The following is a 16,032-nucleotide window of genomic DNA, read 5'->3' as shown; positions in this document are numbered from 1 at the left end:
TATTAACCTGTAAATGTCCCTAAAACAGCTCCCCATTTATGAAAAACGATCGGGTATTACACAGAACAGGGTATATCTGAAATGTCAGCAGAAGATCCTCATCTTCAAAGAGATAAAGGGGGAGGAAGGGAGAAGAAAAGGATCAGAGTGTAATGTTTTCTGTACAGTTAGATTCTAGCCACCTCTGAGAGCTAGGCTGTATGAAAAATTCTTCCTTTGTTCTCTGACAGAGGTTGCTGCAACTGCAGCTGGGGGAAACGAGTGCTGCAGACACCTACATATAGTTGGAAAGGCACTTGTTAATCACGCCCAGTGACCACTGGCTGCAGAGTTAATGCAGTGAGTTTTGTACTAGGCTGCTCAAAGAGAGAGCTGATTGATCTGCTGATAGCAGGAACTGCTTTGGTGTCAGAGAAATAGGATTGATTTTTAAAAATAAAACCAGAAGGCATCAAGGTAAATGCTCATTGATTTAACAATACGCGGCTGTGCCAAAAAGAAGGGAGGGTGTGATGTTCAGCTGTAAGAATGGGTCATTTCTTCGGAAAATAAGGTTTTATAACCAGGGATAATTCAGCAGCAATTGAAAGTAAACAGAATCAAAATCTAGATGCTACCCATCCACTCTGAAGTACAAATTTGCAGATTCTGTAGGCCTTATTAAATCAAAATAGTCCAAATAAGTTCATTATACAATAGAGTTGCCCTTAAGTCTGAGATTAGAAATCCCTAATAATTAAACAAGATGCAAGACAATAGCTGAGCATCATTTATGCAAACCTTTTCAGTCAGTGTCATGAGTTAAGTGCTGGCAATGTAACATAGAGAATGATAAATAAAGGATCAGATTGCAGAAGAGGAAATCTTTCAATGATATTAAATGGGGTGTTGATGGGGTGTTCCCCATCACCATCCATTTATTTTTAAGAAATAACTTAGCAAAGCAATAATCAAATTATTTCCAAAGCTTATTCTCACAGACCAGATCATTATAGAATTATTTCTCAACCATATTCCTTATAAAACACCTTAGAGGAAGCCTTTTGTTCAAAGCCTAGTTATTGGAAGAATTTAAAGAATACTATGTCAGCAGAACCAATGGAGCTGTCTCTAGGATTTGGGTGAATGGACCTTTTCCATTACTTGAGAGGTCTTGGCAGAGATAGAAGCTGACAGGTAGACAAGGGGTGGCCTGAGGGATGTATAGATACAACAAGCCCATAATGACCTTCTTTCTGTCTTTGATGGGTATGCTCATTCATTTTTTTTTATATCATCTCCCTGCTTATTTATTTTTTCCCTTGAAGACTGCCCTTAGTTATTATTTTAAATGGATTTTTCTGTGACTTAACCCCGTTCCAAATTTATGTGGGGATGCCCTTGATGGGTTATAGAAATTAATTCTGAAAATCCCCAGTTATGAGATAGGTTTTTCCCAGTTAATATCTTACCTAAGAAAGTATTTGAAATGTATTCAGACACCTGGTTCCCTGATCGGCTCATCTCTGAGAGGTGTGTCAGCTCCCGGTTCAGCATTCTTTTGAACTGTTTAAGAAGAATAAAAATGCATTAACCACCTAAAAATAAGTAAATTATCCCCTTAAATGTTTCCAACTTTACTGTCTAGGAACCAAGAGATGGGATGAGTAGATACCATTAGATAAATGATACTGTTTCTACAAAATATAATACCCCCTTTAATCGGAAATTATTCCAACGTCACCTTGGGAAAAAATATTTTCCTAAGATTCATTACAATTAACATCTGATTTCTTTTGAAGATGCAAACACAGGAAAAAAGAATTTTAACAGAGGTTAAGATAATTTCACTTAAAAATGTAACTACTTTAAAAAACACATTTGTCTGAAATTAACTCTAAAATATAATTTGAATTAACCTATTCTGTGAAAGATTATATGTAAAAAGTTTAAGAGAAAATGAATGAAAAATAAGAAGCATCTTTTAAAAAATATAGTTGAATAAAAAGAATAGGATTAAAATGCAGTACAGTATATTTAAATACAATGTAATATAATATGCCCTTATTTTACAGTAAGTCCCAGCAGGTTAAAGGAACACACAAATTAAATCATTGCAGATGTCTTCTACTTCACAGAAAAAAAACACAGATGTAAATGTTTCACACTCTATCAAAGACACATAATACAATCAAATTAACCCACCTTGATGTAACCCCAAGATACAGATAACAAATAGTTTGCCTCAGGCATTTTGGAATGTTCTTCTTGCCACAATCCACAAATCTCTTTGAAAGAATTCACAGTTCTCAGAGAGCAATCCCGAAAGGATCAGGAAAGCCCTGCAGATCCAGTGGTAAAATAATCAAAACTTAGAAAAGACAAAACCTCCAAAATCTATGGCATTTCCTAATCCAAACAAAGCCCATCTTCGCACACCATTCTTGCAAGAAGCCTATGCTCCCTGCCTATTTCCTGGCAGAAGAGAGTAATGAAATCAGGAATTGCACGAAGGAGCAAGAGCCTGTCCAAATGCATTCAGCTGGCTGGTTTGAAGCACTTATGAATTATGAATAGTCCTGGTGGCTGAAGGGGTTTCCACTCTACATTAGTCCTACTCAGCTGAACTCTGCAAGGAAGGAGCAATTCTTCTTTCCTGCGGAGTTGCCAGACTGGGAAACACAGCCATCTTTTAAAAGGAGAAGATTAAAATGGAGGAAGCCCCATGAATATTTAAGTAAATCTGAAGTCAGTACCCTCCCCCATTTCAACTAGGTATTCCTTAACCCTCTCTCTCCACTGCAGACCAGCGCTCTGCAGAGGCAGGCTCAGCCACTCTAATTGTTTCAAAGTGATGGTACATTTGATTAATTTTCTTTCTGAACATTTAAACAAAAACTGAAAAAAAAAAAACAAACCCAAAAAGATTAGAATTGTGGCTGTTTTCAGATTAGGCTTTTTTTTTTTTAATACTAGCTTTTTGAAGGCATTTGCCCACTAAAGGTGTTCTAATGCATTTAGCCCTTTTTTCACAATAAAATGAATGGGAATGGAATTAATTTATTTCATTTGAAAAGCATTTCATACACAGCCTGCAATTTTCTGCACTCCATCAGCTCATTAATATGCATATTTGATTGCCTTTGACAAATAGATTAAACTCATTTAACCTTTATCTGGGATCTGCAGTGTGTTAGGAAATATGACATTGCCGAATGAATGGTGAATTATTTGGAGTTATGAGTGACTATGCTTGTTTGGTTTTTTTAGTGTTACCTCTTCTAATTCATGTTAGAAATATTGAGGAGTTAAATTAATTTTACTTTATTTTAGCACCCTGGGGCATGTCAAGAAAGCCATTCCTTTCTTGTAGGTTTTTCTCTCTCTTTCTTTCTCTTTGTCTCTGTCTCTCTCTCTCTTTCTGTGAGCATTAGAGCACAGGGAAGGGGAAAGTCTAAGACTAGAGCCCTACTGCAGTGGGATTCCCTACCCAGGCCCATCCCACTCTCCTCCTTCTCCCTCCCCTCTGTTACTCTACCCCTGGACTTCCAGGAGTTCATTTATAGCAAGTTGAGGTGGAGAGAATAGCAAAGCACCATGGCAACAGCCCCAACTTGCAATTGGCTCTCTTTCTTATGAGGCATTCCTCTTTCACATGAACATCCCACATCCAACAATAGCTTCACTTCAAGCATCCAAGCCCTGGGTCATGCCATTGATCATGCCCAGGAGACCTGGCCTTTGAGGGGAAGCCAATACAAGTCAGTGTTGCTGCCTATTGGCTCACTGCACGATCCAGTGTCCTCAGAGAGGTTCAATCACCCCCTTTCTGGGTAACCCTGTTTGTGTATGTGTGTGTGTCTCTCATTATACAATATGTTAATAATAGTAACCAGGGATCGCTGAATCAATCATCACAGCTAGTAGTGTATTTTACTTGTTGAACTCTGTGCAATTTTGAATTCCACGTGAATCACACAAATTCTAAGTTATTTATTTTTAAAGACACAACTGCTCAGTCAAAATGGCCTCTCATTTTCAGGTCCTTAAAAGACAGGCACTTACACTGAAAACTTAGAAGCTGGAAGAGACAGGTTTATATGCTCTGATCTATCAGCTGAATTTTGGCAGAGAAGCAAACTTTACTAGAACTGCTGTTAAAATATCTTGTAAAGACCTTAAAGACAGATGATTTCTCCCATAATTTTCTCTGCACTAGATTTAGTCAAATCTAACATTCAAAAAAAAATCATCTAATTTTGGTTCCTTTGGTCTCTCTGAAATACGCAGGAATATTTTGAAGTCAATCAGGTTTGTAGTCGTTCAATAATGCCATTTTATCATGTATTTGACAAATATTTATTGAATACCTAAAATGACCTGGCAAAGCAGTGAAGATATAGCAGTGAAAACAAACAAAAACACTTTTCATGCTTTCATGCTTTATTTTTTTCTTTTCATGCTTTTAATCAGCTTTCATTCTAGTAGTACTAGTCAGATATATCAGAGCACATTGGTTAACCACAACAGTTGACAGTTTGAAGAGAATGGGGACAGTTCTTTATTAGCCACATTGGTCCCTCAGCTTAGAAGATAAAAGCAGGTAAAAATTGAATCATAAAAAGCTAGAGGAGGAAAGATTTTTTTTTCTCTTTCTTTCTATAGCCTCCTGTTGCAACAGGACACTGTGGAGATACATTGTCAATCAGTCCTGACATGGGATCAGGGAGGTTACTCTCAGCTACAGGGCTGAAAATAAACCAAACTCCTCATCTTTCCTGCATACTTACAGAAGGGGTCAGTGTACTCATGTAAGTCTTTAACAGATGACTATCACCTCCTTCCTTTCCATGCCTAAACTAGTTCTTCTATGAGCCTTTTGCTAAGGGCATGGCAATGCCACCAAAACACAGTCATCTTTAGGCAACCATAAAACACACATGATGAAGTACGCAAATGGAGGTCACTCAGTGTCAGAAACCAAGCTAGTGCTTTAAATGTTGCTTAGCAACAACCATTGGTTTTCCTCCTCTGTAAGGGAGGGCCCAACCACACTGACTAAGGCAATCATTGCTCTCATCAAAAAGCACTTATGAAGGGCCCATTTATGTTGTGCTCTGTACAAACTCAGGAAAGCAGACATGGCCTTCAAGGACCAGACAGGGGGTATCTTTTACATTCTAGTAACATAGATTCCAGTTAGTATGATTATGTTGGCCTGTGTGACGAGACACACCAAGGAGTGGAATGGATATGAATTATGTTTGACATTAAGGCTGAGGAGACAGACGAGGAGCGAGGCTTAGCTGGGCTTTCAGCGTCTGACTCCCATCTAAGAGTTGTTTCTGGGAAGCCAGAGGCAGCCATGAAGTAGCAGGCGGATCTTGACTTTCATTCTCAGCTCTCACTAACAGTCCTGTGAAGTCATGCCACCCCGCATGTGTAAAACGAGAATGACGCACAATTTTAGGATCTCAGCTTCTCAGCCCTAATCTTTCATAATTCTATGATAAATTTTATTGCAGCCTCCTACAGCTTGGACATATTATTTACCAGCAACCAATATTTCCCAGAAAACAAAACTCCTATACTACTGAGAAAAACAACTCAAAGTGGAAATAAGAATAAGTCACCAACAAAGGAAGAGAAGCATTTATCATCCTTTGGAGTTTTACAGTCTAAGACTTTTGGAATCTCCCTGTCTATTTATCAAATTAGGTGTTTAGTCCAGATATGAAGGTAAAACAGCTCCTGAGTGAAACTATGTCCCAAAGGGTTACAAGATTGCAAAGGAATGGACATTATTTACTTTATCAAATGCAGTACAGAACTCCACAAACAGGAGCACACTATTTCAAAGATAAATGTGTCTCATGTACAGAGATACTATTTTTCTGTAAGAATCTGCCTTCAAAGAAAACCCTGTTAGAGCCTACCTAGAAATAATGTCCCAGAGGAAATGGCCAAAGCCCCTTTTCAACACAGACAAGCAAAGTTTGTGAATCAACCCTTAGTAACACAAATTCCTCCAATGCCGTATTAAGCTTATGCCCAACATTAGGTTTGCAAACCCTGCTAGAAATTGCAGCTCTTTTTTGAAAAGGTAAGAAGGTATTATTTTCTACATAAATGATTTAATATTATTTGCCTAGACTATACCTTCTCTATAAAATCATCTGTGATGTTTTAAAAATACGTTCCTTTCATACTGAGAAGTCATTTAAAAATATAGGATAACTAGCAAAACCTGAAATTCAATTCCAAACATTTTGTTTGATGGCTTTCATTTTTCTTTAGTTTCAAAGCTACATACAGAGATTATTTTCTTCAAAGCCAGTTTCTTCTGAAGTGATGGACTACTTCATCATTTTTCTGTATTTCTCATTGGAGGACTAGTTTGAGTTTTGTGCGAAGATCCACAGGGAGCCAAATACAGTCTTAGCTACACCAGTCACACAGGAGGGGTGAACTGGAATGATCTCCACATCTTCTCAAATCTAAATTTGGTGATTTTGTGTTTCTAAGAATGAAACAATCCAAGACGCTTGGTATCAAGCACATGAAAGAGCTACTTTTATGATGAATTAGGCTTGTTGGGATGAACTGGAAATCACTTAGGAGTGAATTCTAAGTGATCAGCCTACGGAAGATTAGATAAAGCAGGCACTTTCCTCTCATTGATAACTTCATGATGAAGACAGTAGGATAAAACTGTAAGGACAGGGATAAAAAGGTGTCAAAGAGAGGAAGACAGCCCCAGCAGTTACTCTTGTGGGTGGCCGGCTACTACGCAGGAGCCCAGCTGTGAGACAGGCGCCTTATTGTGTAGGATCTTCCTGTTTTCGCAGTATGAAACAACTGCCAAAGTCATTAAAGTCACAATGACTTTATTAGGGACTAACTTTTGACTCATATTTTATACTTTGTTAGTCATAGCTTAATAAGAATTCCCAGGCATCAGGAAAGTGAAGGGGCTGAAAATCCCTCCTAAAGTCACAGAATGCTAACAGCCGTAGGAAGAAGTGGAAATGGCAGTGGAGCAGTACAGTAAGAAATGAAGTAAACAGAGACTGTCTCTGTCGTAGCTCTGGTACTAACCAAGTGTGTAACCTTGGGTAAAACAAATTAACTTCTTTTGGTTCAGTTTCTTTAGTTGTAAAATGGCTAATTTCTAAGATCGCTCTTGACTTTTAAGAAATTGCCTCTTCTATACCTCTATTTTGTATGGGAAGAAACAAAGACCCAAAGAAGTGAAGCAAATCTGACTTTAAAATAAAAAAGAAAAACTAGAATGGGGATATAGTGTACTTTGTCTCAAACCCCCTATGAAACTCACAGTTTCCACAATTCTTAACGTTTCAGAGTATTTGATAATGTACATCTCATCTCTTCCCTTCTTTCTATCTTTCCCTATATAAAGTGTCATTCATTTGAAACTTGATGTCCAGCTTCTTTAATGGTCTTACTTGATAGGCAAGGGAAGTTGAATCAAATGGGTTAGTAATAGGGTAAAAGAAGGAGTAATGGACATGCCATTGTCCATTAACATCTACTTAACCAGAGACTAAAGTTCCATGATGGGCCACCTTAGCAAACAAATTCTGCTGTACTAATACCTAGAGCAAACCCCTGGAAAACCAGGGAACACAGAGAGGTCATTGTCACTGTCCATGTGCCAAATCAGAAAGAAACTCTTCTAAACATATTAGAATTAAGCGATTAACTTCTTACCTTCCCACTGATGTAGTAATCCACGCTAAATAAGTATCTCATGAAAAACAAGCATGACTATATCTACCATAATTCTGCATCAAAAATTATAATGAAGCAAAAAGAGAATCAATTCTACTTGCTGGTTAGAGGACAAGTATCTGCTCAAGTGACATATTAAAAGGCAAAGTAGAGACAAACTATGAGTGCCTTACTATAGCGAGTTGAAAAAGATCAAAAGATCCAAAGAATTCAAGTATAACTGCTATACAACTTGAGACTGGGTCTCATAATCATTAGGCATTTCTTCCTACCTATTTCCTTTGCTATTGTACATTTTTCTTAGAATTTCTGAAAACTTTTCAAGAGGAGCTATGACACACATTATTGGAGCACTAAAAAATTGACCTTTCCTAGACCCAAAATAATTTCCCTAAGAGTGTTTTTAGAAATTTCTCAACTCCCAACATTCTCTTAACTCTGAAAGTTGCTGTAGTAACACAATTAAATAGACAAAATACACTGTAACTATTTATACCTGAAGACTGATATATTCATTATGCATTTTTAAACTACATATATATAATATTTATGAACTATATATATGTTTTAACACATATAGGGCTTCTAGGTTTAGCAAATAAAAATTCAGGGCACTTAGTTAACTTCGAATTTCAGATAAACAACAATTTGTTTTTTTACTATAAGTGTGGTCCAGATATTTGCATGTCCAAATATCCCTTAAAGAAATAGGATTTCAGAGCCGTATACTCATCATAATGTGTCAGGGATACTATGCATTTGTAGATAATTTAAAATTTTCAAATTTGTTATTTTTGACAGAGGCCTTTCCTTCTGGTGAGAAACACTAGAAGACGTGAAACAGATCCTGGAGCCTCACAATTTCATTTTGTGTACTTGGCCCCTCCCTTTTAATCTGTCCGTTAATAGAGACCAAAAAAAAAAAAAAAAAGGAATTTTGGAAGATTTGGGGTGCTGGCTTCATAATTAAATATAGCAAAAGCCTTTTACAACAGATGACAAAAATCACTGAAGTACCTGAGAAAAGTCAAAGAATCAAGGAATATTATTCAGTCACTTTTTTTCTATTTAAGCCTTCTACAACTTCTTCTGCACAGGCATAATGGCTAAGATTTAACCTCGAGCTTCTAGAGACAATTCTAAGGCCACAGGATATGAATGTGATTTCATAGTAGATGATGTCTGACTTGAAAGCAATTATACAGAACAGGGAAACCACCACTCAAATGTTCTACTTTATTTTCACAACCTATAAGTACTGGTCATGATTCTCTTAAAGAACTGATTTCCGGCTGGGCGCGGTGGCTCACACCTGTAATCCTAGCACTCTGGGAGGCTGAGGCGGGCGGATTGCTCGAGGTCAGGAGTTCGAAACCAGCCTGAGTGAGACCCTGTCTCTACTAAGAAAAATAGAAATTAATTGACCAACTAAAAATATATATACAAAAATTTAGCCGGGCATGGTAGCGCATGCCTGTAGTCCCAGCTACTCAGGAGGCTGAGGCAGGAGGATCACTTGAGCCCAGGAGTTTGAGGTTGCTGTGAGCTAGGCTGACGCCACGGCACTCACTCTAGCCTGGGCAACAAAGTGAGACTCTGTCTCAAAAAAAAAAAAAAAGAACTGATTTCCATTTTTAGTCTGTAACACCTCTTGGGTAATAGATTAAAAATTTTTAAATTTTCCAATATTTTTGCAGCCCTAAAAATCTACCATAATTTGTGTGGTTTTTTTTTTTAAAGTGGCTATTGCCACTAACCATAGCTTGTTTTTGACATTACTACTCCACCCCCTTAAAAGTACCATGTGGCATATATTGTGTTTAATATCAATTGCATTGATTTCAGCTAGTGACTCTCACATACCTCTTGAGACTTTGAGATAAAAGTCGGTGGACGCTACAAAACCTGCCTTGAGAATCACTGCTTCTGGATCAGCAGCTTTTCAGGGCTGGGACAGCCTACTACCCTGGCAATTTTCAAGATCAATTGTGGGGCCTATTAAAATAAATAAAAGAAAATCCTGGGCTACGTGACCTATTCTTTTCCTCCCTGAAAGCATATGTGTAATCTGTTTTGGTGTTTTGATCATCTCCATGCTGGAGTATGAACACGCAAATTGAGAACCATTGGCGTTAGGGTGGAGGTTTGAACATATTTTTAAACTATAAAGGATGAAAACAGTAGACTAATATAGTTTTAGACTATTGACAAAAGATAGCAATTATACTTGTTTTATATATTGTGTTTTCTGTTATTAGCTACCATAATCTTGAAGAGATGGGCAGATGCTTTGAACAACAATGTACCTCAAGATGTTTAGGTTGGTTGGGTTCATAGAAGACTTATAGAGCAGTTTCAGAGTTGGCTGCACAGCTCACACATGAAGAAGAAAGGATGCTGGTTGCAAGCTTGCCTTAGCAGTGGGCTCTAAAAGCACAAAGGACACTCTAACAGCAAATCCAACATCATCATAACATGCCATAGGAGCATCTGAACATTCAACCGGAAATAAAAACCCATACTGTAACTTAGCTGAGTAGCTGGGCAAGTCACTGAGTCCCTTAGAGACTATGTTTTTCCATCTTTAAAATAGGGAGGATTAAGAATAATATGTGCAAAATGGTTGGCAAGGTGTCTGAGACCAAGTTACTGCTCTTTAGTCCACAGGGTTTGTGCTCGAAGCTAGGTTTTATCTCTGAATTTTAAAAGAATCTGAACTCATGGTACCTTCCTCACTTTGGATTTGCTCTTGAGTGGAGGTTTTGGTTGGTTCTTTGGCACCTAACCTCCTTTCTTCTAATTGTTGACAGCAGCTCACATAATTAACTATGAAATTCCCACAGTAGGCTGCTGCAGGTGTGATGCAGCCCTATGTCATATAGATTATGTGACACACAAGTTACTCACAGAGGTTCAGACTCGCTGGTTGACATTTAGATTATTCACCAGTCTAAGGAGTGTAAACCAGAATTGCCAGAAAGAGAGATGAAGCATGCCAAATGAAAACCATAACTCAAAATGGCCTTAAGAGTCATACCACAAAAAAGCCTATTTGGAGAGGTCCAGCTGTTGGTAATTCTATCCATTCATGCCCCCTTGATTTAGCCAATTTTCTCAAATTAAGAGACTTTAGGATTCTTTGTATATTAACTAAAAGCCATGAATGACCACAGATTGCCTGCCATAAGGAAAACTGCACCAAGTATGTATGCATTTTGCTCAGATTTTCACAGTTGAGATCAATCTGGTAACACACAGGAATTAATTAAATATGTGGCTGAGGCGAGAGGAGTGTCCGCAGCATGCTAGGGATGAAAAACATAACCAAATGATGGCAGAATAATTAGGCTGCTATTCTCCAGACACAACAGAAATGGAGAGTGGCTGAGTTACACATGCAATGTGTGCTCACGAATATTCTCCCAGAAGAATAATAACCATTGCCCATTTCTGAAGGGCTTAGATTCTTGTCCATGGGATGCAGACTTTTCGAGAGAACAATAAGCCAGATAGAGCCAAACTGAACCAAAAACAAAAGAAATAAACAAACAAAACTATACTTCACACTTCTGCTCACAGGAACTGACAATTTCGTTCTTTGTTATTTGACTTTGAATGTAAAAGACTCAGGAGCAAGCTTTCACCTTTGAGGGTACTTTGAGGAGTCATTGTAAACCAGATGAGGGTTTCTCATCCAGCCTAACAATTAGAAAAACTGGAATTAGGTATAGCAAATACCTATGTGAAGTCCATTATAGCGTAACAGGAAACAGGATTCTTGGATTCTAACGGATTTGCCATTAACCAATATTTGGTTCTGGACAAATTACGTTAAGTTTCTGAACCTCATGCAATTGATCAAAAAATATTTATGCAAATGCCTACTATGTGCCTAGAGCTATTTTAAATGCTGGGGCTACAATAGTGAACACAGTAGATGCAATTCATGTGTCCAGTAACTTTATAGTCTAATGAAAGAGATAAGTAAAAACCAAGTTCTAGAACCAAAACCAAAAATCATAAATTGTTGATAGTAAGTTGTAAAATCAATAAGCTGCTAAGATAGGGTAATTAAGGAAGGTCTCTCTAAAGAGAGACTATCAAAACTGAGGTCTGAAAAATTAGGACCCTTGGTTGATCTCTAGCTTTAAAATTCTATGATTATATGTTTTGTTAACAAGTTATATAAGAAGATAATAAATTTCCCTGTGGATTTCCCCTTAATTTTTATTTTTAAATTATTTAACTCGGGAGCAAAGAGAACAAGATTTGACTCTGAGTCTTGCCATTAGTAGTTGAAGGGCTTGGGAAAATCACCCCTTTCTTGAATCTCAATTTCACATCTGAAAACGGCCATATAATAAGGCATTTCTCTCAGTGTCAGATGAGCACAAGTGAAAGGACTGTGTATGCAGGAAAGGGCTCTTCAGATATGTGTCCTCACCATGCCATGCTGGATGTAGCAACACGAAAATAATATATAGCTATATACTTAAAGGGAATGACTCTCTATTTAATGCTCTATCCTGGTATCACAGGATTCTTTGAGAACAAATGAGCTTTAAGTGAAAAAATGGGCCTTAGAAATCTCTGCATTGCCTCATAACCGATGTTCCCTCAGGCAGGTGCGGAGTGTTCTGGTAAATGCAACCCTGGATCATGTGGTTTGATTTGAAAAGCAGTGATTGAAAAAGAAAAATCCTCCTAAATACTTCCTAATATCTATTCCTCCTTTATTACCTTTCAGAAAATGAGCTCAATATTTTACTCATTTTTAACCCAATCTTATTTAAAACAAAAGATAATCTATTCCTATAAAAGGGTTCACCTTTTTTTTTATTTTGGCAAGACTCTTCCAATTTAGGACTTTATTAAAGGCCCTGAAGAGTCTTTCTTAAAAAGCAATATATGACCTTTCTCAGTTTGCAAATTTTACTATGCTAGACATATAATACAGTTTTAGACAGTGAACTTATTTTAATACTTTAAATATACAAAAGCAAAATATTAGTACAAAAGTATCTCTCAATTAATTCCCATAAAAACAAAACAAATTCTCTGAAATTAAATGATAGTGATTTTTAAATGTTTAAAAAATAATAGTAGTCAATCTTGACAAGATATTCTCAGGGAAGCTCCCATGCAGTGCATAAGGAAGATGCAAATAAGCCTTGTGCAATCAGATCCTGAGTGTTAACATACAGCAGGAAAAAATTCAGTGGCAGCTCACCCTGTCAAGAACACAAATAATGTACTGGGCCTGGCCAAGAAAAACATACCCATTGCATCAGTAAACACAGACAGATCTAAATCATCTGACTCAATTACAGATGGAGCCTGCAGTGCTCTCACAGTGGATGGGGGCTACAGGCTGGAAGGACGCTGTGCCATTTCAGCTTGGTAAATGGGCAGCATCTGGCCAGTTAAATGGACCATTGGGGACTTTGAGTAGGAGATACAGAGTGGGAGATGGAGTCCATTATTAGTGACCCATCAAAGGTCCCTCGCTTTTCACAATCAAATACACATGCAAAAGTATACCGGAAAAGCACACTATCACTGGATGATAGAAGGATGTTCTATAAATTTAAATTTTTTGAAAATGCTAAAAGAATTTCCATCTTCAGTATTGTGCTGTGCCCCCCAGTGAGGTCATTACCCATCCTAGCATTGGTTAAAAGCAGGATAATCTATCAAAAGCCTCCAAGTCAACAAATTTCTTAAATGACCAAATCAAGTAAGAGAGTTACAGACCGCTTTGTTAAAACAAAATAAACCCCAAATCAACTACCACCAACTGGCAAAAGGTTTCATTTGCTTTTCACTTTTCTCCTTACAATTAAACAGAAATAGAGCAATGCCTCCTTGATATTTTTTAGCCCTAATACTATAAGCTAAGTGGGGTCTCAGTCATCCAAAATGTGATTTCAAGTCTTGAGAACTTGCAAGCAGAGCAGACGTAAATAAAATCCCAGATAGCTAAAATGTTAGCAATGGTATTAAACAATAAGTTAGATAAGAGGATGGTCTTTGAAAATCTTATGGAAGTTAGAGTGGCTAAGGCAGGATTTCAAAAAAGAAAGCCACGAAGTTTGGCATACCAGGAGCAGGGTCTAATGACATGTTTGAGCCAAGAGGAAATTTTCTAGGCAGTGAAATAACAAGAGAGGGATGAAGGCCTGTATTTCTTCATTCTCAAGTGATAACAAAACTCTTACTAACATTCTTAAGCCATGTTTTCAATAGCTTTTCTGACATCAAGGGTAGAGAGGAAGTTGGAAGTCCATTGTTTTGATCAACAGAGTTACTAAAATTTTAGTCTCTTTTATTCTAATCTGTATCCATTCCTTTTATATTCAAATGGTTATCCTGGGCTCTTAAATATTTTTTTTTTCAGTAGAATCTCCTTTTAACATTTTTCACTTTTTAATTCAAGTTTTCTATGTTTTATTTTGGTAACCAAAGCATCTAGCTTTCTTACCCACTCAAGAATTAGGAACCTTCTTTTCATTTCTTACATTATATGCTAAGTAATTTTCGCTTACTTTGTCCTACTTCATAACGTAAATAATGATTAGAATTGGTAGAGACCAAAATAGCTTAAGTTAGACTGTCAAGCATCTTTTAGGCATGGAATAATTTCCCTTAATAGACAGTATACCAAGATGATCAATTCTCCCTGAATCTTTTTCCCTTATTTTTCTTGGATCTACTCATTTTAAATAATTAGATTAATAGTTTATTATATTTATCCATACTATGTGGCAAAATAGAATATCTACTTAACTCAGAGGTCTACAAATACTAAAACTTATCTTAAGCTACTTAAATACATAAAAATGTATCTCTGTATGTTGTGAATGAGATTTATTTGATTTAAAACGTGTACACGGGATTAATTACATTTATCTTGTTTCTCAATAGGTAGCTGCCAACACTGTTGTACCCAACTCCACTAGGATGTTGATAACAGGACTCAAGAATCAAGAAATCATATGAGTTGTGAGAGATTCACATAATCCGGGCCATTTGGCAGAAACATTCCTGAGTGTAGGAAGAGGGTCAAACTGAGACCACCATCTTGATTTCAACCTTCTCAGCTAACAGTTCTGCTAAGTGGCAAAGAGAATACACATCTTGACTATTTTTTTACCAGTTGGTAAAACTTTCCAGTTTATCACCTTCAGTTTCAGAGGGAGAGGAAAGGAAGAAATAGAAAGAAATTAAGGGCTGGGTGCGGTGGCTCACGCCTGTAATCCTAGCACTCTGGGAGACCCAGGCGGGTAGACTGCTAGAGGTCAGGAGTTCAAAACCAGCCTGAGCAAGTGCAAGACCCCGTCTCTACTATAAATGGAAAGAAATTAATTGGCCAACTAATATATATATATATAAAAAATTAGCCGGGCATGGTGGTTCATGCCTGTAGTCCCAGCTACTCGGGAGGCTGAGGCAGAAGGATTGCTTGAGCCCAGGAGTTTGAGGTTGCTGTGAGCTAGGCTGATGCCACAGCACTCACTCTAGCCTGGGCAACAAAGCAAGACTGTCTCAAAAAAAAAAAAAAATTAAGGGCAGTTACATTAACAACAGAGGATTTTTACTACTTAAACTTTGGCATAGGAATTAGTGAGAAAGCAAACAAGCATCAAGAGGCTTAACAATGTTCAAGCCTTTAACTCATTAATTCCATTTGTGTGAATCTCACCTAAGAAAATAACCAGAGATGGTAAGAAGTTAGAATGACAAAAAAAAACTGAAAACATTAATCGTAAATTGGGTAAGTTATTAACAGTACATTTTGCGCACTGAATATGAAGCAGCCATCGACTATTAGTAATGATAATTCATCACATGAAGAGATGGGATATTATGTTGACTGAAAAAGTTGAACATAAATTATCTATAGGGCATCATTTCAATGGAGGTTGAAAATTCTAACCCTGGTTGCCTTTGTGGGATGAAAGTTTTTTTATCTGATGCTTTATATTTTTCTTTCTTTCTTTCTTTCTTTCTTTCTTTCTTTCTTTCTTTCTTTCTTTCTTTCTTTCTTTCTTTCTTTCTTTCTTTCTTTTTTTCTTTTTTTTTGTTGAGACATGATCTTACTTTGTTGAGCAGGCTACAGTACAGTGGGGCAATCATAGCACACTGCATCCTTGAACTCCTGGGACTCAGCCTCCCACCTCAGCCTCTTGAGTAGCTGGGAGTACAGGAGTGCCCCGCCATCCCCAACTGATTTTTTAAATTTTTTTGTACAGAAGAGGTTTCACTCTGGTGCCTATGCTGGTCTCAAACTCCTGGGCTCAA

General features: G+C 37.3%; 1 protein-coding gene across 3 annotated transcripts in view; it reads right to left on the bottom strand.

Moving 5' to 3' along the window:
- The window catches only part of PDE4B (phosphodiesterase 4B), a 396,900-nt gene that overhangs the window by 15,316 nt on the left and 365,552 nt on the right, over positions 1–16,032 (bottom strand). For 2 of the 3 annotated variants that reach the window (XM_012767157.3, XM_012767158.3), the window contains one exon: positions 1,452–1,545. In XM_012767157.3, coding sequence (XP_012622611.2) covers positions 1,452–1,545 — 94 coding nt within the window. Of the gene's footprint in view, positions 1–1,451; positions 1,546–2,184; positions 9,146–16,032 lie in introns of those variants that run through there. The other variant, XM_012767161.3, reaches the window with a different exon arrangement.

This window comes from Microcebus murinus, chromosome 2, assembly GCF_040939455.1.
Source record: "Microcebus murinus isolate Inina chromosome 2, M.murinus_Inina_mat1.0, whole genome shotgun sequence".
NCBI lineage: Eukaryota > Metazoa > Chordata > Mammalia > Primates > Cheirogaleidae > Microcebus > Microcebus murinus.
The sequence above is the reverse complement of the archived record's forward strand: the minus strand, read 5'-3'. Positions and strand labels throughout refer to the sequence as shown.